Source organism: Psammomys obesus, unplaced genomic scaffold (assembly GCF_907164565.1).
Source record: "Psammomys obesus unplaced genomic scaffold, mPsaObe1.curated_primary_1811, whole genome shotgun sequence".
NCBI lineage: Eukaryota > Metazoa > Chordata > Mammalia > Rodentia > Muridae > Psammomys > Psammomys obesus.
The window spans coordinates 18,691,719-18,714,263 of record NW_026596046.1 but is presented as its reverse complement, the minus strand read 5'-3'; the positions used below and the strand labels follow the sequence as shown (position 1 = coordinate 18,714,263).

Below are 22,545 nucleotides of genomic sequence, written 5' to 3'. Positions count from 1 at the left end.
TGTCCAGGTCCTACAAGTTTGCCTCTTTGTTTGACAAAAGAATTTCAAACCAATTTAACTCAACTATAAGTAAGCAACCAGATTCAGTTCTGATTAAATGGCAAATCCAGGAAGGAGGGAGAGAAAAAACAAGGAAGGAAAGAAGGAAAAAAAATTATTCAAAATAGAAACCAATGACCCAAAAAGAATCTGGTTACGCAGAGCTATTCTTCACCCTGGGTAGTGTGGTTCCTCATGGGGACAACTGATTGTGAATTTTTAGCATCCTCTCATCTGGGCAGATGACCTCAAGAGGTGGTGAACACTTTGAGGACACTTAAGCTTTGCTTGAAAGAGCATAGACAGAAGCATGCTGCATGGCGAAGGCCTGCACCCTGAGAATATAGCATGCTCTCATGTTCAGTGGGGCCTGGAGGCAGCCGGATGGCCGACAGTAAGGATGCTGCGTGCTTGGCTTGGCTGACCTCAAAGGTCATCATAAGCTCTTGTGACTTAGTGGATCCTGAAGAACGGGACACTGTGTCTCACCATGGGCAAGAAGCCAGAGGAGGCTAGTACCCTATGCTCTTTTAAGCAAAAGCAGGATGTAAGGTTGTGGGCTTTTTAAACCCTGTGTCTTTATTTAGAATTACCATGTGTTAAATCTCACTAAATGTTCCAGATTATTTCGTTCTTTCCAAATACACATTTTTCTTATACTTTATGACTTCTTTTATGAAATTAAATACTCGTTTTGTTCTTGATTAATTTACTTTTTCCCAGTGCTAGGAATCGCACCCAGCATTCTGGGCAATTGCTCTGCCAAACAGCTCCATATTCTTATTTTCTTCTTTAAAGACCTCGGTAAAAAGCCGGTGGGATGGCTCAGTGAGGAAATGCTTGCTGCCAAGTCTGATTGCCTGTTCCATCGCAGGAACCCACATGGCAGGAGGCGAGAACCTGCTCCCACAAGCTGTTCTCTGACGTCCATTCATGCTGTAGTGTATGTCCATATACATACACGTACATTTAGAAAAGGTATCACGAGTGAAATAAAATGGCAATAGATAAATAAGAAGAAAAAACAAAACATAAAAATACACATTCTCTCTAGGGGAGAGAGTGTATATATATATATATATATACACATACATACATACATACATACATACATACACACACATACATATATGTCATTACTAGTTTCACTATCTTCCAAGTTTTTAGTTTTTGGGGTTCTGTTTTGTTTCCCCCTTTGCTTGTCATTGAACCAACGACCTTTGAGTGCTGGGCACTTGTTCTACCACAAAACTGTGTTCCCATCCATTTTGTACTTTTTAATTTGAGACAAGGTTTCACTATGTTGCCCAGGCAGGCTTTGAACTCACTCTGTGGTTCAGGCCTGGAACTTTTGATCCTCTTGCTTCAAGCTTCTGAGTAGCAGGCCTCTCAGGCCTGTGCCTTCAGGCTTGCTACAGTATCTGCCACATTAGTGTCTTCCACATTTTGCTATTCTTGTTTCATCTCTTCCTCTGTTAGATTTTTCCCTCCCTTTAATCTAAGTTCTAGATCTCTCTGAAACTCAGTGAAGTGTCTCATCATCCAGTGTAATCACAGTGGCGAATCTGCTGTGAGTCAGAATGCAGTCAGACTCAAGGAGGAGAGCAGGCCACAGGCCATGCTTGTCTCCTCTACCTGTTCTCTGTGGCTGGTGCTTTGGTTCCCTCCCTAAACTGGGGCCTGAAGATCTGCCTGACCCTTACACCCAGAGGAAGCCTTTGGCTGTCTGTAGGCATTTGCCTCCTGTTGAACCAGCCTCTCGGTCTGGGCTCCTTTTGCCTTGCCCTGCTGTGGCTCAGCTGAAACCTTGGTGGGTCAAAAACCAGTTCTGTCCGAGGACTCTTTGCTGGGTGTGATGGCATATTCGTGGAGTCCCAGGATCCAAGAGGCTGAGGCTGAGGCTGAGGCTGAGGCTGAGTCTGTCCAGTTTGAGAACAACCTGGAAAACATCCAACCAAACTGAAACGTAAACCATTTCTTCCTCCCCAGTTCTTTCTGTCATCAAAAGAAGCAAATGAGCTGACTGTGAGGATGAGCAGACAGACTGAGTTTCTCTAAGACAAAGTCTCTTGTCACATGTCAAGTCAGGAGGGAGACGCCCCAGCTTGGGCGAGGAGGTGGGCAACAGGCAGTTTGAAACTTCTTCTCCGGGAGCCTGGGCAGCATGCCCTGGGAATAACAGTAAAACGCTGTCAGGCTGCTCAGGGTCTGCATGAGCCACTGCCGTGCTCATGGCCACCCCTGAGGGTTTGAAGTGGAAATTCTTCGTTTTAATATGGAAAATTTCAGCTGTACACAAAAGTAGGAAGACTAGCATAGTAAACAATCACTGCTTTTAATAATCATCAACATCTTGCCATTTAAACTTTTTGATCACTTATGCTAATGGCAAAAAAAGTTTTGTGTCACCAGTTTGGGCATATCTTTGTTTACAAATTGTACACATATGGCACTCTCCTGTTAAACACACACACACAAATATAAAACTAAGTGGGAACAGAACTACATTCATGCTGTGAATCATTTGGGGGACACACTTTGCTTTGGCGCCTGAGTCTTTAGAAACATTAGATAATTAACCAAACATGTTGGCACCCATTCCATGGCAGGCACTGTGTGGGTGCTGAAGGGAGGAACTGGAGCTGTCAGTTCTTAAGTCTCTCCTCTTCAGGATGGAAGCCTGGCGGGCCCTGCCTTCCTCATCCTCCTCCTCTTAAATGGCAGGCCCAGCTGAGCTGGAAACCCCACACACGGTATGCTTTGCTTATTGTCCTTGTTTATGTCTCTGTAACTTTTTTCTCTTTTGAGACATGGTCTCATTGTGTATCCCTGACTGGCCTAGACCTCACCTGATGCCTCGGCTGCTTGAGTGGTTACAAGCGCGTGCCACCCTGCCCAGCCTCTCTTCTTGTTTGGACAGATTATTTTGCCTAGCCTTGCCTTGATTTTGACCCTAGCTGCCAAAACAAACAACCCAACAATCAAAAACATGTTTCATTTTACATTTTGTAGAGTAATCTTTTTAGCTTGGTTTATCTAACTAGGCCCAAGTCCCGTTTATGTGGCATTTAACAGGAAGGACAAGGAAGCGGTAACACTGGGAGCAAAGCAGGACTCTAAAACAGTTAAGAGCGTCTGGGAGTTTGTGAACTGCAGTCCCATTCTCGTGGGTTCTGATGTCGAGGAGGGCAAAGGAATGTGGGGATGTTACAGTCGGGGAGCCTGGTAGGGCATTGGCACATCTGGTTGGTTTCTGTCATGTGTGTGCTTGATTTTGCCTACTTGACACAAACCCAAACATATCTAGAAAGATGGAATCTTACCTGAGAAAATGCTTCTATCAGATTGACCTGTAGGTGAGTCTATGGGGCATTTTTTTTTTAAATTAATGATTGATGTGTGTGTGTGTGTGTGTGTGTGTGTGTGTGTGTGTGTGTGTGTGTCCTGGGAACATGGTTCTGGGTTCTATAAGAAAGGAGGCTGAACAAGCCATGAGGAGCTAGCTAGTAAGCAGCTGTCCTCCATGGTCTCTGCTTCATTTCCTGCCTTGGCTTCCCTCAAGTGACCCAGGATATGTAAGCCAAACAAACCCTTTCCTCCCCAAGTTGCTTTGGTCATGATGTTTTATCACAGGAATAGGAGTCTACGACATCATGAGAACCAAAAGAACTTCTGGTGGTGGCCGGAATGATCTTCTTTTGGGTTTGAGAGAGACACAGTTGTTCTTGGTTGCATGTGCCCTTCTAAAAAGAGTGAGCCTGTGACATCTCTCAGTTCTAACCCGAGAATGAACAAAGCCTGCTCATAGAGCTTGCCTTAACTCTTGCTGTTCCTCATCTGGAGCATGTTCAGTACCAGGGGTCAGTATTCACAAATTTACCAAAAACTAAAGAAACAGCTAAAGAACTTCCCTATCACAGGCTAGCTAAGGGGTCATTCTGTAGAGCTAAGTGATCCATTTAAGTGTGACCTCAGGCCAAGCATTAACTCACCCTGTCTACTATCTTACCTTCCAGCCAAACTTGCCTCCCGTCTCCTGGCTTACCGTTATCAGGGAAGTAGGAGACAGCTGTGGACCTGAGTACAGAGAGGAATGTAGAGCTGTTGAAGGGGCCTTGTCAGCCTAAAGGAGGAGGCATGGCTCCCAGCGAGCAGCGCCAGGGCTTTTAGCTAGCTGACCATTCATGAAATGCTAAGTTGGTTATCTACCTCAAATGAAATAGGTGTATTATACATACTGTAGAATAATCAGGTATCTTACCAGGCTACCGTCACTTGAATTTTCGATCTTCAGTAGATTGATTCATAAACAGTAACATTTCAGTAGGTTGTGTGGTGGGTGTGTGCATGCATTTGTAATGTGTGCATGTGTATGTATGTTGGAGAGAGCAAGTGTGTGGTGCTGAGGATTAAATGAATGAATTAGGGCTTTACACAAGTGTGCTCCACCCCTGAGCTACAGTGTAAGGGATCTGTCTCCATCTGTGCGCCCCCTGAAAACAGAATCTTGCTAGCAGCCCACGCTGACTCTGAATGTGTGACTCTTCTGCCTCAGCTCCCCAGTGCTGGGATTTTAGGCATGTACTAATAAGTCTGGGTAGGAAGAGTCTTTAAATAAAGAGTTTATGCATCAGATAGAACTCTTCTGAAAATATCAAAAGCAGTTCGTTGTATGTGGACCATTAGGCAAAGGAGCAAAGTGATAAGATGCAAAGATCACTGAATGAGTCTCAAAGATGCAGACTTCAAGTTTCCAGTCTGCCGGGCATGGTGCCACACACCTGTACTCCCAGCGAGTAGGTAGCAGAGGCAGGAGGCCTGGCAGCGTAGCTCAGGGTCAGCCTTGTGCCATGTGAGAGGCTTCTCAAAAACAAACTAACAAAAACATAAACCGCTCTATCCCTCTGGACTTACTTATTTTCCTGTTTCTAGAAGGAAGATCAGCTGGACGGCCGTCTGTGGCAGCCCCTGCTTTCATTTGTCTAATGTTCAGACAGACCACCAGCCTCGTTCCCTACCTTGCTTCCCCACTACAGGCTGAAGAGAAGGAACCCTCTGCTAGGCCTGTGCAGAGAGAATCCTGGGCGTCCTCCTCAGTTTTGTTTGTTTCCGTCTGCTTCTGTCGTTTGGCTCCTCATTTGCTGCTGAGGAGCAGCCACGTAAATGGCACCGCATCGAGTGATAGTTCTGGAGGACACTGAGGTTTTAGGCCAGTGTGTATTCCTGGCACTGGGGGTGGCTTTCTGTTGCTTTTGCAGTTTCATCCATCCTCTGATCTCTGTTCATCACTGTGTCTGTACAGCTACTGAGAACTGCCTGTGTAGATTGCTTTTAAACAGCTGCCCTTAAACTTCTGGGCCTAAGCCATTTTCCTGCCTCTGCCTCTGGAGTAGCTGCACACCACCGGAGTTAATATACATATAGAGCTGGGTTAATATACATATAGAGCATCCAGATGTGCGTGTATGCCTGGAATGTGTGTGTGTGTGTCTGTCTGTCTGTCATTCTTGGTAGTGTTAGATCCAAACTCAGTTTCATGCATGCTAGATAAGCACAGTGTATTTTTAAAATGTTAATAGAACTCATTACATACAAGAATGTCATTTGGTCATTTAGTCTGGGATACACAGAGAAACCCTATCTTGAAACCCTTCCCCCCAAAAAAGATTAGTACTTAGAAGCTCATATTTTACTTGAAAATATTATCATATTTTCTGTTTTTAATAACTTTGTATAGAAGTATAATCTTAAGCTAAAATTAATTTTTTTCTATTTTGATGTAGAAATAAAGTAAGCCTTGGTTAATTATAAATAAATCACATACTATTATCTTGTAAGAGGAGGTCTTTCCTCCCACACCCAAGCTCCTGGAATCCTCATGAGACTCAATTATTATTTACAAACACTTTGGCCATATAGCTAGGCTCTTCTATGACTAGGTCATAACTTAAAATAGCCCATTATATTAATCTACATTCTGTCACGTGGCTGGTTACCCAAGCTCAGGCACCATGCATCCATCCTCTTCACATCTTGCCTGGTTCAAATCTTGCATGTCTGGCTCTATCCCAGAATTCCTTCTTCCTGCCGGATTTCCCTCCTATTTCCTGCCTCAGCCATAGGCCGTAGGTTTTTAATTGACAAGTGTTGCACCATATAATACACAAGAGATTCCTTCTATCCTATTATATATATATGTGCACTTTTTTTTTTTTTTTCAAACCAGGGGTTTCCTCTGTGGCCCTGGCTGTATTGGAACTCACTCTGTAGACCAGGCTGGGCCTTGAACTCACAGAGATCTGCCTGCCTCTGCCTCCTGGGTATAGGGATTAAAGGTGTGTGTCATCATTGCCTGGTCCTATGTGCACTTTTAAAATTTATAATCATAAAAAAATTTATCATCATTGTCTTTCTGAGTCAGGGTCCTTCTACATAGCTCTGGCTGTCCTTGAACTCACATGTAAGCCTGGCTGGCCTTGAACTCATAGAAATCCAGCTGTCTGCCTCCTGAGTGCAGATTAAAGGCATGTGTCACTATACCTAGCTTATTTTTTTTAAAGATTCGTTTATTTTATTTTATGCACGTGAAGGGTGTTTTGCTGTGTAACACATGTGTGCAGTGCCCTCCAAGGCCAGTAGAGGGTGTGAGTCCTCTGTCAGTTGCCATGTGGGTGCTGAAAACTGAATCCAGGTTCTCTGAAGAGCAGTCAGTGAGTGCTCTTAACCCCTGAGCTATCTCCCCAGCCCTACGGAGAGCTTTAATAATAAAAACACCCTTAAATTAACGTACAGCTCTCTGACTCTAAGACTTCAGCTCATTGAAGGACCGAAACCCGGCTTAGTCGGAACCCCCAGATGTTTGCCAGTGAAGTAAGAAAGATGTGGGGTTTCTAATTGACCGCGAATGTAATGATATGCCAGCAACATCGTGCAGCCCCTGAGAGATTCGGTATCAAAACGCCACAGTGTTGAGCAGCGGTGTCTGGAGTGAGGCGGTGTGTTCCTCCAGTTATTAGACTAGGCTAGAGTCTAGGGAAGGCGATGAAACCAGCTACAACAGCTGTAGCTTTCAGAAGGGATACAGTGTGGACAGCGTGTGATGTCGAGTGTGTATGGTCAGCCGCACACAGAAGGAGCCCTACCCAGGGCCAGGAGTGTCACTCGGTAGTACCTGCTTGCCCAGTAGTGTGGTGGTATACATTTGCAACCCAGCACTTGTGAGGTGAAAGTAAGACCGTCAGGAGTTCAAGGTCATCCAGCTAAGTAGCGGGTTTGAGGGCACCCTGGACTATATCAGAACCTGCTTAAGAACAAAAGAAATAAAACGAAACCCAGAATATTGTTGTCTTGAAACCTCTCCATTCTAGAAAATTGTTTCTCACTTTTCCCTAATAAACCTCTGTGTGGTGCGCGCGCACGCGCGCGCACACACACACACACACACACACACACGGGGATGGGAGAGCTTGACTCCTATCCAAGTTCTAGGGCCCTCGGGTGAGTGCTCTGAGAGAATATAATACAGTGTGCTATTAACTCTAGATTTCCTCACTGAAATTCGTAACTTACAGAGACCTGGTGTTGTAAGCCTGTAATTTGGGCTACTAGGGAGGCTAAGGCAAGAGAATCACAAGTTCAAAGCCAGCCAGAGCAGCAGCTTAACAAGAGCCTATTGGAAAGTTTAAAAAGTGACAACTACCAAAAGACTCTACCAGGGCTGGGGATGTAACTGAGCGGCAGGCTGCTTGCCTGGTCCTGAAGGGACAGACAGGGGCTAGACAGGGACCAGAGATGTACCAGTGAACACACACATACTGGGATTTCAGAAGAGACAGCTCAGAAAGCTTCTGCTCCCCTGTCTTGCCAGCCACTGTAAGACCTGCTAGGCTGGGCTAATTTGCTGCCCTGGCAGATTTTTTTTTTTTTTTAAAGAAATATTCAGTTTACAATCCTACAAGATACAGATAGCGGGAGAGCATTGGACGTCCAATTCCCACAGGAGTTTAAACTGCTGTGGATATCCGAATATCCCCTTTCCTCATCACTCACCCACAGAAACAGAGGACGAAGTGGCTTTAGCTGTCTCCTTGCCCACCTGCGTGCTCGCCTCAGCCTGCTCCCCACCTCCAGAGGTCCAAGGAATCCTGGTTTTTGGATCAGGCTCTTACTGTCAGTCTGCCCTCTCAGAATCTTTCTCCTCCCTTGGGTTGCCACTCAGGCCTTTCCCTGGGCTCACCCCCAAATATTAGGTCATCCTGTAAGGCAGAACCCAGCAGGCCAGCCCTTGACCGCTAAGACCCTTTCTGGCCTCCTGGTGTTAACTTGCTCTTTCAGGCTGTTGATGTTGTTTTAGGTCGCCACTAACAACATTGTGTGCTACCCACTGTGCTCTCCGGTGCTGAGGACCCAGACCCCGGGAGATTACTTGGCTCGCCCTCTATGGTTTCAGAATTAAACTACTAAATTACCCCAAACAAACAAAAAGCCGGGGAGGAACAACTGAGTTTGGATTTCTCCCACAACGAATGCTTAGAAAATCTTTCAGAAGACCTTCCCCCTGTGTTGCCTGTGCTGTGCTGGCAACATGCTTGTCTGCCCTGAGTGGTCTGCACTGCACCCAGACGGCTTCTAAACATGGCGCTGAGGTCTCCAAAGTCCCAGGTTCTCAATCATTACAGTGTGCCTCGGAGCTGAGCTCCAGCCTTCCTAAAAGTACACAGGGCACCAGTTTGTGGAGTCTTTGGCTTTATGCCTCCCGGTTTTCCTCCAGCTCTCCTCAGCACAGCTTCCTTGCCTCAGCAGAAGGCTTTGCTTCAGGAACAGTCCATCCAGACACTTAGGGCTCTCAGCAGACATCTGCTTTTCACTTGGGTTACAGGTCAGTGGCTTCAGGCACCCACTGAAGCTCTCCTCCTGTGACTTCCTGCAGTCCAGGTAAAAGGAACAGCCCTTATTTGGGACCTAGCATTTTCACAGCAGAAAGAAGAGAGTATGAGAGTTTGGACACAACATACATCGGTCTGCTCTTAAGTCACCGACACTTCCGCAGCAAGTCACGTGGTCCACTTACCCTTCCCCTGCCCCAGACATTCATTCCAGGCTCCAGCCAGCTCTTAGAGGTCGCATGACATGAGCAACAGGCGCTGCCTCGCTGAAGTCTAGGTCTGTTGGGGGATGTGCAGGAAGGCTTCTCATACTGGAGAAGACAGCAACCGTGACAAGGATTGTAGGTGACCTCTAATGTGGTGTTCCCCAGCAGGCCTTATCATATGTACATCTGCTCTTCCTTCCAGTGCCCAGACATATCTGGGATGGGGCAGTCCACACATAAGGGATCTCATTTCATTTTATTTTGTCTTATTTTATTACATTTATTTTTTTACTCATTAATTCATGTGTTCTATGGCATACACATGGAGGTTCGAGGACAATTTTTGGGAGTTGCTTGCACCATGTGGGTCCTGGGGATTGAACTCAGGACATCAGGCAAGGTGGCAGGTATCTAAACCACTGAGTCATCTTGCTGGACCTTCATTTTTTTTTCTTCAAGACAGGGTTTCCCTGTGCAGCCTTGGCTGTCCTGGACTCCCTTTGTAAACCAGGCTGGCCTCGGCCTGTGGTCCGGCTACCTTGGTTTCCCTGAGTGCTGGGATTAAAGGTGTGTATCGCCATGCCCGATTTCATTTCATATACTTAATAAGCCTGGAGAGAAGTTATCATCCCCATCTTATAGCTAAGGAAGACAGAGTAGCTTGTCAGCAAGTAGATGTTGGTACAGTGTTATGAGCTACCATGTTGATTGCAGGTTTTATGAACATTAGAAATGAAGGACTGTATGATTTCTGAGTTAATAAGTTGATTTTATCATGTATTTATGAAATGCTAAATATAAAATCTGGATCTCAAAAATAGATCCACTTTTGAGGGTGCAACAATGTAAAAATTATATACAGGTAAGTTAAAAGCAAGGGAAAAATTAAGCACTTCAGGGCCACAGAGTTTAATCTCTTTTTGATATTTATTTTTGTTTCACTCTGTAGCCTAGGTTGGCCTTGAACTTGTGATTCTTCTGCCTCTGACCATCAAATTCTGGGATCACCAGTGTGTGGCACTCCAATCAATATTTTATTTTTAAACATTTGTGTGTATGTGCGTACATGCATGTATGAGTGTGTGTGTGTGTGGGGGGGTGTATATCCCCTGACACTTGTGTAGAGACCAGAGGACAGCTTAGTAGAAATGATACTCTCCTACCTTTTTGTGGGATCTAGGGCTTGAACTCAGGTTCAGACTTGGCGAGGCACACACGTTTACCCGCTGAGCCATCTTGCTGGCCCAAAAAATACACTTTAACATAGAACTCTCCATTTCCTAATTATGACAGTTTCTGTGTATAGTTTGTCTGCTTCCATATTAACATGTGAAGGGCTGTTTTGATATATTCTGTAATTATGTAGAAACACAGCTACATGTATCATCTTATTTATGTTGACACAAAGCACCAATATGCCGTAGTAAAGTTAGAACCTCAGGCTTTTCATCTCTGACCAGTCACTTTTGTGCATGAGTGGCAATTTCACAGTTAGAGGCCAACCATTCTCCCTTTCTCTCTGCAGCCATCATTTCATCAAGCTGATAATGTTCGTGGAACCCGCCACCATGGCCTGGTGGAGAGGCCAGCCCGGAACCGCTTCCACCCGCTTCACCGAAGGTCGGGGGACAAGCCAGGGAGACAGATATCCTTTCTCACTGTCTGAGGAGAGCAAGTTGTGAAATGCTTGAGCAATGGTCAAATTGGTCTCACTGCATTCTCCTGTGGCCTCAGACTTCATCTGATGCGCAGAGAGGAAGCAATAAAAGTAACTGAGTTTAAAATGATAAACATCCCCACAGTCAGATTGGGAAAGACTGGGGTAGGTGTTTATGAAATCATCAGTAAAGGTTGTTGAATAAAACAACAAAACATAAACATTTAATTCTGGTGTGCAAGGGATTCTTGGCATTTTCTTTGGGAATAAGCAGCATTAGGCTTGACTCCGAATCAACGTAGAGAGGTTTAGTCTATCTGGCAAAACCCAGGCAAATTGATGATCTATTTGTGTTTCTGTTGACCTGATGACCTGCTTTTGGAACTTAAAGAAGAAATCTCATAAGACTGTGTATAGTTTCAAACTATATTTGTATAGTTTCAAACTCAATAAAAGACAAGTAAAATATAAAGTTGGTATTTAGGAAAAGCCTTACACTGAAAAGTGATGAGCCACCGAACTCTGTGTTACTGAGTGATAAAGGGGCTGTGAATTCATCTGGCAGTCTCATTCAAGAGATGCTTGTTGGGAGTCAGGGCGAGGAGGGCGGGGCCAGGCTGGGCTGGGGCCAGCACAGTGCTTGGGGGTCAGGGGCAGACAGACTGAGCTGGATTCTATAGGAGAGGGAGAGACAGTTCTGGGAGCTTTTCTCACTTCGCCTCTCCTCGGGTGGAGGAAGGAGCAGATAGGCGTGGCGAGTCTCCCTGCAGAGAGCTGGTTCCTGGCAGTGATGGTAGAGTTGGCTTCACAAGCTTAGAAACCAGGAAGTGGGGGAGGGCACTCGTGTTTACTGAGCACCTACCCATGCCAGGCACTGTGCTGGGCAATTTATATGTCGTTTAGTCCTCAATTCAATGAGTTGTTTATTTTTTTTAACCCTCATTTTCCCATGAGAAAACTAGATGTCAGAGTAACTTGCCTAGGATTCCACTGCTGTGACTCATGTAGCCCAGGCTTGTCCCCTCACGGCCATGGGAACGATATACTAGAGAATACTCCTGTGAGAAATTGCAGGGATGCTCAGAGGAGGCCCCTACTGTCCTTGCCTTCAAGGTCCCTCGGGCTTCACTCTGTTGAAAGCTGAGGATGACGGTCCTGGGCAATGCTGATTTCTCCCAGCTCTCCTCTCCCGACACCAAACTCCACCAAAAAGCCACAGTCACTTCTGGTTCCCTCTGTTATGTGGCTGCCATCAGGGAAAATGAAAATGAGAACTCCCTCCTGGTGGGCTGGAGAGATGTCTGAGCCATTAAAGGCTAGCCCACAACCAAAAATATAGGAGAATTCCTTCCTGGAATGTGTAATGACTTCACATAGCATGCAGAAGGTAAAAGGGAAACAGTTTGTCTAACCAGCACATGTAATCATGGAGTGGCACACCAAGCAATTGTCCAAATTACTTTGAATTCTCTAGCAAGTGATGAGATGTTTCTCTGCCTGATTGAACACAAGGAGCTAGGGTATGTAGCTCAGTGGAAGAGTGCTCACCTAACATTCTTGAGGGTTTGGGTTCAAGAAAAATGTTTGGTTTTGTTTTTCTGCTACTCTGGCTCAGTGGCAGAGAATCTTGCTTGTGTAAAGCCCTGGATTCAAGTCTCAGCATGCAAGAAGGAGAGGAATAAACAGGAGGGGAGAAGGGAAAGAAGGAAAAGAGAAGGAATGGGGTGGGGAGAGAAAAAAGGGAAGGAGATTGAGGCTTGAAGGTTAAGTAGGAGGAGGTCTGCTGTGCCCGCTCCTTAAGCATGCATTCGTGGAGACCTTTCTCTGGGGCAGGTAGTGTCTTGAGCACTGAGGACAAAGTGATGACTGACATCAATTTTGTATTTTTGAGTTTTACAATTATTTGGGAGATGACAGACAACTAAGAGGCAAATAATAATAATTTATTAAGGAAAATAACTTCATATGGTGTTTAGTTACCTTTCTTTTCCTGTGATAAAACATCATGCCCAAGGCACCTTATAGAAGAAAGCGTTTGGGGGTTTAGAGTTTCACAGGGTTGGAGTCTGTGGCTGTCATATGGGGAGCATGGAGGAAAGCAGGCCAGCAGGGATGAAACCGGAGCAACAGCTGAGAGCTCACACATGTTGAGACACAACCTCAAAGCAGAGAGCACTAGCTGGAAAAGTCTTCTGAAACCTCAAAGCCCAACCCCAGCGACACCCCCTACAACGAGGCCACACCTTCTAATCCTTCCCACATAGTTCCACCAACTGGGGAGCAAGTATTCAGACCTGAGAGTCTGCGTGGGCCATTCTTATTCAAGCCACCAGAGAGAGTGATAGGTAAGAGTGTCACAGTTCCCAGAGAGATGTCCTGACAAAGGGAATGGAACACATAAAGTTCCAGAAAGGACTACATTGCATGTTCAGGGAACTTGTCCCTTTTCAGGTAATATATCCTAGACAATGACCTGGCTCTGAATCAGCTTGTAAGAGCATCAGCAAAGCTTGCCAACTCCCAAGGGAAAAGAAAAATCAAACAAATAGACAGAGAAATTTGTTGAGCGGAAAGTGAGTCTGATTCACTGATCGTGAGCTGTCTCACTAGTCATTTCCTAAGCCCCTAATTGTGATCCTGCGCTCGGACATCTGCTGCAGTAGAGAAGCTCTCTAGCCCAGGGGTGTCACGAATGAACTATTAAGTCCTGTTCGAAGAGTCAAAAGCATCAACGGACAAGTGGGGCGATTTTACATCTCAGGTGGTTTTACTCAGATTTTGAAAGGAGACACCTGAGACCTTTTTTGCTTTCCAGACCTGTATTCTGTTAGCTGTGAAGTAACTCACAGCTAAATTGTTATCTTTCATATTTGTCTGTGGTACTAGACTATATTTTAAGAATTATCTTTTATGTGTACGATGCTTTGCCTGCATGTACGTTTCTGCACCCTGTGTCTGGTGCCTATAGAAGTTAGAAGAAACAAGATTTCCTGGAACTGTAGTTACAGACAGCTGGAACTGGCCGCCATGTGGATGCCAGAAACCAAACCCGGGTTCTCTGCAAGAGCAGCCAGTGCTCTAACCTTCAGCCATCTCTCCAGCATCAAATTTTACCATTTTAAAAGCCAGAGAACTGGTTTGAATCTTTGTTGATACAAACAGAAAAAAAAAAAAAAAAGATGTATTCAGAATTCTCTTATTGTAGTGGTTTCTTAGTGTGGGTCAGCAGACTGGCTAACGTAAGCGTTTGGTCCAGGGCAACAGTGGTCACAAAGAAAATGAACATTGTTCAACAAATACTCCAGCTTCCTCCTAACAAATGCTCCAGCTTCCTCCCCAAGTGGGCAGCCCAGACCCTCAGGGCTCAGGCCCATGAGATTCCTTCTGTAGTAGGTCGAGTTATTGGCATGCCTGACCACCACAACGCCAAGGCTTGCCACAAGGGGACCCTTGTCGACCCCTGCCACCTACAGGCAGAGAAGAGGCAGCACAAAGGTTATTCTTGGCCTGGGTAGCTCAGTCTAGAAAGTTAGACCTTTTTGCAGCAGTATGTGCCTTTAGCAGCCATGCTAACCCATGCCCTACCCCACCTTCCTGCTTCTCAATGAGAGCAAACTTGCTTTATCCCAAACACTGTTTTGCTGAGTTTCTGGATTATTTCCATAAATTGACAGCACACAACTATTTTCTGCTCTGTAGGTAATGCATTAAAAAGAGGACACACTAGCAAATGCCGTCTTCTAAGAAGTATATTGTTTTGAAAGGGGGAAACCAAGTTTTTGGAAAGGTCCCCAGCAGAGTTGAGAACCATGGCTTGAGCAGTCCTGGAAAACTTGCCTGAAGCCCTGACAGTGTTGGGAAGCACTGTGCTCTGCAGCCTGGCCTTGCTTTGATTGAGCTTGTCATAGCAGGGTGGAAATTTGAGAACTCGGGGCCTTGTTCTTGTAGATTCATAGCCTGTTAAGTCCAAGTAATGACTGCTGTTGGAGTCCTATGGTACATGGTAGGGCCCTGAGAACCTCAGGAGTTAATACCTTCATGGGGTTTCCAAAACCTATGTTACCTCAAAACCCAGTTCTTACCTAACATTCCTGTCAGAAGGCAGAGAGACACTGGTTCTTAGAATTCTAAGGCAGAACAGTCCTGACTTCATAGTGTCACACGCAGCCTGCATCCCTCTTACCTGTACAGAAGCTTGGGAAGAGCTCATGCGTTTCTTCAGAAAGTTGACTTGAGGGTGGCCTAAATGGTCAGCAGCTTAGGGGCTTGCCACAGAAGCTCAGCAATGTGAGTTCCTCCCCAGAGCCCCCGCAAGATGGGGAGAGAGAGCTTACTCCATTCAGTTGGCCAGTGTGCCTTGACATTCAGGGCCCCCACATCGTGCACATGCACACTCACACACATGCATATACACACTTATATGTTAAATTTGCCTGACCTGACATGTTCCTTCCATAGGGGCATGTTTGGGCTGAACATGGCGGCTCACAGGTGCCGTTCCAGCACTCAGGAAGCTAGGAAGATGGCTACAGTTCAAGGCCTGACTGGGCCCCACAGTGAACTCAAGGCCACTCTGGTCTAGAATGAGAGCCTGTCTTAGGAAGGGAGAAGAAAGAGAGAAAAGAAAAGAAAACAGAAATCAGAGGACAAGAGAAAATAGAGTAGCAATGAAGACACAGCACAGACCATCAGAAGGACCCACGCAGCAGCCCTGTCTTGGGCAGGGAAGCCTGGCTTCTCCACTTCCATGGTCACTCCCATCCTTGCTGAGCTGAGTCACACCTGTAGCCATCTTGTTTAAAACTCCACTTTGCTTGGGGTGTTTGGGCCTCTACCTCCCTTTCACCAACCCCCCAACCTTAAGTAGGAGACAAAAGGTTATTGGGAAGAGGGGGCCCAGACCCATTTACTTCTCCCTGCTAGCGAGGGTCACGGGGTTCTTTTAGGGCTCTACAGTGATCTCCGTCAACTGCAGATGCAGCCAGCAGGCTCCTCCATGCCATTGTGACCGGAAGCGTTTCTCCCCATCTATCTGCTCCAAACCACATACCATCTCTGGTCTCTGGCCTCTCCAAACTGCTCCAGGCCACATGCCAACACCAGACGCCACCACACAGACCCTCTTGTCTTTCTTGAGCTCATATTTATACTCTTTTGAGTCCTAGACCATGCTCCTCTCCATGCTGCACATAAAAGGCCGTTAACAGCCGGCAAAGATCACGCCCCACATGTGACAATTAACAGGTGTGGACAAACAGTAGCCCAACTAAAATGCCACACTTGGGATTAAAACAAAAACATCTTTACAGAACATACAAAGAAACCAAAACCTCCATTAACACACACCAGCGCCTCCCTCCCTGAGTCCCTTCAGTAGTAAGGATAAAGGAAATTAGATGAGATAGAGATAAAGAAGAGAGGCCGTAGGCCGCATCTCCTAGCTTCTTTTACCCCAGCCTGGCACAGGAGGAGCAGCAGGGACTTACTGCACTGTCCTGTTACTAAGCAGATTAACATTGTAAACTCAACACCTCAATCTTGAGACGGCAAGTATCTGCCCATTGTGTTATTATTATACCAACAAATTCTAACTTGAATGGCCAATACTTTGTGATAGGACCTAATGATTTTTTTTTTTTTTCTTGAGATGAAGTCTCACTGTGTAGCCCTGGCTGTCCTGGAACTCACTATATAAAGCAGGCAGCCTCAACCTCACAGAGATCCTCCTGCCTCTGCCTCTGCCTCTGCCTCTGCCTCTGCCTCTGCCTCTGCCTCTGCCTCCAGGTGTTGGGATTAAAAGCCTGGGCCAGCACACCTAGTCGGGACGGAATGGTTTTGAGGACGGCAGTGGACCTGAACAACCATGCTAGACGTTTGCTTTATGAATTGAACGTCTGTAAGCAGAGATTTGTCAGAAATAAAACAGGCAGATAAGCGTAGTCTGGGAGTCTTGCTGCCTCCTCCTTACAGGCTTTGCCAACTCCTACACTGATATGCTCATATTTCATGGGGCTTCTCTGTCACCACCTCTGCCTCTCTTCTCTCTCTGGGCTCTACCCTGAACTTCATAGACATTAAACCTAATCAGACTGAAGATAGGTGTCTCTGGAAAACATCTCTGTCTCATTGTGTTGGCTCAGAGTCAGATTAAGGAATAAGATAATGAGACATGACAAAGAAAACAAGTATCTGGAAGAAAAACTTGCAGTCATAATGTTTTTCTTGGCAAAGGAAATCATTAAGATTCTGTTGGCACCTACGTGTCCCTAACTCCATATTTTGTATTTACTTGAGATTCCCAGCCAGGCTCCATTAAGACCCTGTTTTCCTCCTGAGCCCAAGCAGGTGACACCTTCTTTTCTTGGCTCTGTCTTCTTCCAGGGACACCCTGAAATGCACACTCTCTCATTTCTGGGTCCCGCGGCGACAGCTGACTGCCCCCTAGGATGCAGGATGGTTTGCTGCAGGCTAAAGCCGGAGTCAGTGGGTGGGAGGGCTCAGCCCCCAGCCTGCCATGCCAGTTGTGGGCTCTCTAGCTCTTTTAGAACGAGCCTTTGTTTCCTCAGCTATAAAATGATGACCATGTCAGCTGTTCCTAAGGTCATAGGAGCTGCTAGATGAGGGTGGTAGATCTGAGTTCCAGGCCAGCCTGGTCTACAGAGCAGGGTCCAGCACAGCCAGCATGACCCAGAAAGACCCTGTCTCAAAAAAAAAAAAAAAAAAAAAAAAAAAATAGAGGAGCATGAACTTGTTTAACACAAGCTGGTATCTTAATGTATACCTTGCATTTTCTATATTATTTCTCTGTTAAGAAATAAAGATTTGGGATCAAAAGCGGAATTGGTGATTGTAAGTAGGTATTGATCCAGTCAGTGGCATAAGAGACAAAAAGAGTGGACCCGGTGATGTCGTTAGAGGTGAACCAGGTCTGTAAGGAGGCTGTGTCCACCAGAGAGAACAGGAGAGGAAACCGGCACTAGCAAGGGCATTGGCTGGAAAGTCCAGTGTGTGGTAGTGGAACCCAGAGCAGAGTGGAGGTGAAAGGACCCAGGGCAGAGTGGAGGTGAGAGAAATCAGGGCAGAGTGAAGATGAGGGAAGTCAGGGCAGAGTGGAGGCAAGAGGACCCAGAGCCTTGTGCCGTGTGTGCCTATTAAGCTGTAAAGCCTTTCAGCAAGTAGAGAAGGTTAAAAGGTGATTTTTTTTTTTAAAGATTGATTGATTGACTGACTGACTGACTGACTGACTATGTTTTTTCGAGACAGGGTTTCTCTGTGTAGCCTTGGCTGTCCTGGAACTCACTCTGTAAACCAGTCTGGCCTCAAACTCAGAGATCCTTCTGCCTCTGCCTTCTGAGTGCTGGGATTAAAGTGTGTGCCACCACTGTCCAGCTAAGATTTACTTAAAAAAAAAAAAAAAGATTTATTTTTTAATGTGTACAGTATCCTGCCTGCATTTGTGCCTGCATGCAAGAAGAGGGCACCAGATCTCATTATAGATGGTTTTGAGCCACCAAGTGGTTGCTGGGAATTGAACTCAGGACCTTTGGAAGAGCAGCCAGTGTTGTTAAACTCTGAGCCATCTCTCCAGCCCCAAGATTTACTTTTAGTATATTTAATAATATGTGTGCGAGCAGGAGTATGCGCAGATTCCTGGGGAGGCCTTGGAGCTGGGATTATAGGTAGTTGTAAGCTGCCCATACTGAACTGGTTAGCCATTTTCCCAGCTCCCTTCTTAAATTAATTACTTATTTTGTTAACTTATTTTTGAGACAGAGTTTCACTGTGTAGCCCTGCCTGGCTCTTACTTACTTACATATATAGACCAGGCTGGTCTTAAACTTACAGAAATAAGCCTGTCTCTGCCTCCAAGAGTGCTAGGAATCAAAGGTATGTGCTACCGTCCCTAGCGTTTTCATTTTTTGAAGCAGACTAACATGACTTAGAATGTTCTAGGAGAGTCCTCTGAGAGCAGTTCACTAAGCCAGCACTAACAGCTCTGCTGTACTGTGTGCATTACACATTGCACGTGTCTCTCCATGAATTTGGCATGGGTCTTCAGACATGCCAGACCCAGTGAGCAGCACAGGACCTAGAGAACAAAGCCCTTTCCGTGAGGAATTTATGCCTGCTTCAAGTTCAATATAGTTCCTTTGGTTCATAAGCAACAGTAACTCACCTTAATTTGGAAAAACAAAATTTTTAGACAGGTATGGTTACACACCCCTATAATCTCAGCACTCATGAGGTCGAGGTGGAAGGATTGCTGTGAGTCGGAGGCTATCCTGAGCTACATGATATGTTCTAGGCTAGCCTAGGCTATTATAGCAAGACCTCTCAAAAACAAACAAACAAACAAACACCCCCACTCCAACACGTCTCAAAAACAAACTCAAAAAGGAAGTGCATCCGCCAGTGCTGGAGATTGAACCCACGGTCTCGCACACACTAGACCATTGCTCCGCCATGGAGCTGTAGCCACACCACGTCTGGTTCTTACTCTGTGTGTAAGAGAGTCTCACTAAGTTGCCAACTCTGCTCTCGATCTTGCCGTGTTCCTGGCTCAGCCTCCTGAGGGAAAAGGAACTGTACTGGCTTACGTGACTGGAACCCAAGGGCTGTGGCCCGGGTACCATATGATATCATTACGACTACCTCTGTGGTGTTGACTTCTTGTAGAGACAAGCATTCCTCAAGAGGAGCCACCGGGCCTCAGATACCCCATTCCCACCTGGAAAGTACTGTTCTTGGTCCTGTCTTGAACCTATCCCTGAAGCAATCACTGCTTGCAGGAGAATGAGATACTTGACCAAAACTAACTGGGCCTGAGTCCATCCATCCCATGAGAAAGAGAGGCCTGCCAGAGTTTGTCATGCAAGGAGACAAAGTTCTTAGAAATGTTGGGCAGGAGACACACACACAGGATGGAGGAGCTGAAGCAATAGCTTAGGGAACGAAGTACTTACATACAAACTTGAGGACCTGAGTTTGATCCCCAGAACACATGTGAAAAAAATGGACATGGTGGCACACACTTGTAATCACAACTCGAGAAAGGCAGAGACAGACAGGTCCCTGGGGTTTGCTGGCCAGTCAACCTTGTCTCATCAGCAGGCTGCAGGCCAAGGAGAAGCTCTGTCTCAACAAACAAGGAGCCAGGCACACTGGCACATGCCTTTTATTTCACCAATCGGGAGGCAGAGGCAGGAGGATTTCTGAGTTGGAGGTCAGCCTGGTCTATATAGCAAGTTCCAAGGCAGCCAAGGCTACACAGAGAAACCCTATCTCAGAAAACCAAAACCAAACAACAGCAAAAAGGTTGTTGCCTTCAGAGGAATGGCATCCAAGGATGACCTCTGACCTCCACACGCACGTGAGTCTAGAGAAGACCCTGGTTAGAGGACCCCGGCGTGGAACTGGTGAGGCGTGGGGCGTGCCTCATTCGGTGTAGACAGCACCCTCAGCTGTCTACACCAAAAGCTTGGTGGCTCACCCTCCAGGCTCAGCTCTCAGTTCCGCTTCAGCATTCCGTAAATTCTGTTTTCCTTTATTAAAAATTCTACTTCGACGGGAATACTTTGGCATCCAGTTACTCCTCGCAGCCCCTGGATGAGAGCTGGCCAAGGTAAGTGAGCTGTATAGAAATTGTTTGTTTCGTAGAAGTATTTTAACAATAGGAGAGAATCTCTCTGTAAGTTGGTTTCTCTTTATTTTAACCATATTGAATACTGTTTTAGGCTTGTTTATTTATTATTTTATTATCATTATTATTATTATTATTAATATTTGAGACAGGACATAGCTGAGGCTGGCCTCAAACTTGTGATGTAGCGAGGGATGGCCTTGAACTCCTGATCCTCCTGCCTCTACCTCTAATACTGGGATGAGAGACATGTTCCGCCATGATTTTTTGTTGTTGCTGGGTTTTGGGTTTTTTTGTTTGTTTGTTTTTGTTTTTAATTTGAGATGGGTCTTTACATGTAGTTAAGGCTGTCTTAGAGCTTGATATGTAGACCAGGCTAGCCTAGAACTCACAGCAATCCTCGTGCTTCTGCCTCCCAAGTGTCTGATTCAGACTGATATTTTTAACGTTGAATTTTGTTTATCTTAGAAAATGTAAGGCTTGAGCTGAGTGTGGAGATACATGCCTGCAACCCCAACACTTAAGAGGCAGGAGGGTCACAGCCTGAGGTTAGTCCGAGTGACATGTCAACTCCAGGTAGCCCACGCTATGAAATGAGTCCCTGTCTCAAATCACAACATCAAAAACCCTCAGCCTTTCCGTGTATGGTTCTGAGCTTGTAAGAGAATAGGGACTAAAAATTACTTAAGCAAACCTAGATTGAAATGGAAATACATAGAGGAACATTCAACGAGATGTCTGATGTGATGTCTTCTGGTGGACGTGAAAAACAAAGGCCTTCTCTGGCATGTCTCAGCTACTGAGAGGAATGAAAGACTTACTGGGAAACGTGCAGTGAGCTTGGCTTAGAGTGGGCTGTGAATCCGTAGAAGGCCCATCCTGACATGAAGGCTGTCTGTCAGGTGTGGCATCATTTCACACCTCTACGTAGACGTATACTGTAGATGTCACCAGGCGTGTGGCCCACACCTCTAATCCCAGAACTTGGGAGGCTGAAGCAGGAGGACTACCATGAGTTCAAGGTCAGTTTAAGACTAAAAAAACAAAAGACATTAAAAATTAATTCTCTGAGTCTCAACTCTGAATCTTTTTTTTAATTGATTTTTTGGGCAAACATTACTGAGCCCTTTTTTTCTTTTCTTTCTTTCCTTTTTTTTTTTTTTTTTTTTTTCTTTTGATCTTCGGGACAGGGTTTTTGTGGATAGCCGTGGTTATTCTAGAACTTGCTCTGTAGCCCCAGGCTGGCCTCGAACTCCCCACCACTGCCCATGGGTGAGCCCTTATTCATAGTTAACTTAGTCTAGATCCAAGAAAGGAGGTCAGAATGGCTAACACTGGCCCACCTCACATAGGTTTTCAGCCTCCTCAGGAGTCCTGCGTTTCAAGGTTGTAAGATGATGAATACAGTGTTGTATTTTAAGTCACAAAAGGCAGATCTCTGGATGGATGTGTTTCGTCCTGTATCTGAGAAAAGTGTCTTCTGCTTCTTAGCCCTAGGGTTGGTCAGGTGAACATTTTCATAGGATGGCTAGCAAGTATATTGCTTTTCCTGGCCTTCCACATGAGAGAGAAAAATGTTCACATCCAGGATTGCCAAAGTGGCCCCTGCACACACACTCTCAAGGTACATGATCAGGGTTAACTTTTGTATACCTGGAATAAGGCCTGCCTTCCCTTAGAGGGGAGTTAGCCCTTTTTTTGGCCCTTTCTAGCCAGCATTTAAGTTTGCCCAACTAGCTGATGCTCTGTTATAGATTGGTAGTAGTTACCTTGAAAATCAGAGCTTCTGGATACTGAGAGACCATTCAGTCTGCCCTCCTCTCCATAGTGATACTCGAAGAAAGGCCTGGACATTTTAGGTAACTCTTGGCCTATATAGCTAGATTAGGGAAGCCAGCTGACAAGCCTGGACCTAAAGCACTCCATTGGTCCCAAAGCTTAAGCTTCCTTCCTTTTTTTTTTTCTTTTTAAAAATTTATTTTTTTATTAATTACAGTTTATTCACTTTGTATTCCAGCTGTAACCCCCTCCCAATCCCATCCTCCCTCCCTCTTCTCCTCCCATGCCCCTCCCCAAGTCCACTGATAGAGGAGGTCATCCTCCCCTTCCATCTGACCC

At 45.7% G+C, this 22,545-nt stretch overlaps 1 protein-coding gene across 1 annotated transcript in view; it reads left to right on the top strand.

The window, feature by feature from the left end:
- Nucleotides 1-22,545, top strand: part of Crtc3 (CREB regulated transcription coactivator 3) — a gene marked incomplete at its 5' end in the record, with an annotated part of 98,424 nt that overhangs the window by 40,795 nt on the left and 35,084 nt on the right. Inside the window, 2 exon segments of the mRNA XM_055623327.1 lie at nt 10,656-10,775; nt 20,348-20,409. Of these exon segments, the coding sequence (XP_055479302.1) occupies nt 10,656-10,775; nt 20,348-20,409 (182 nt within the window).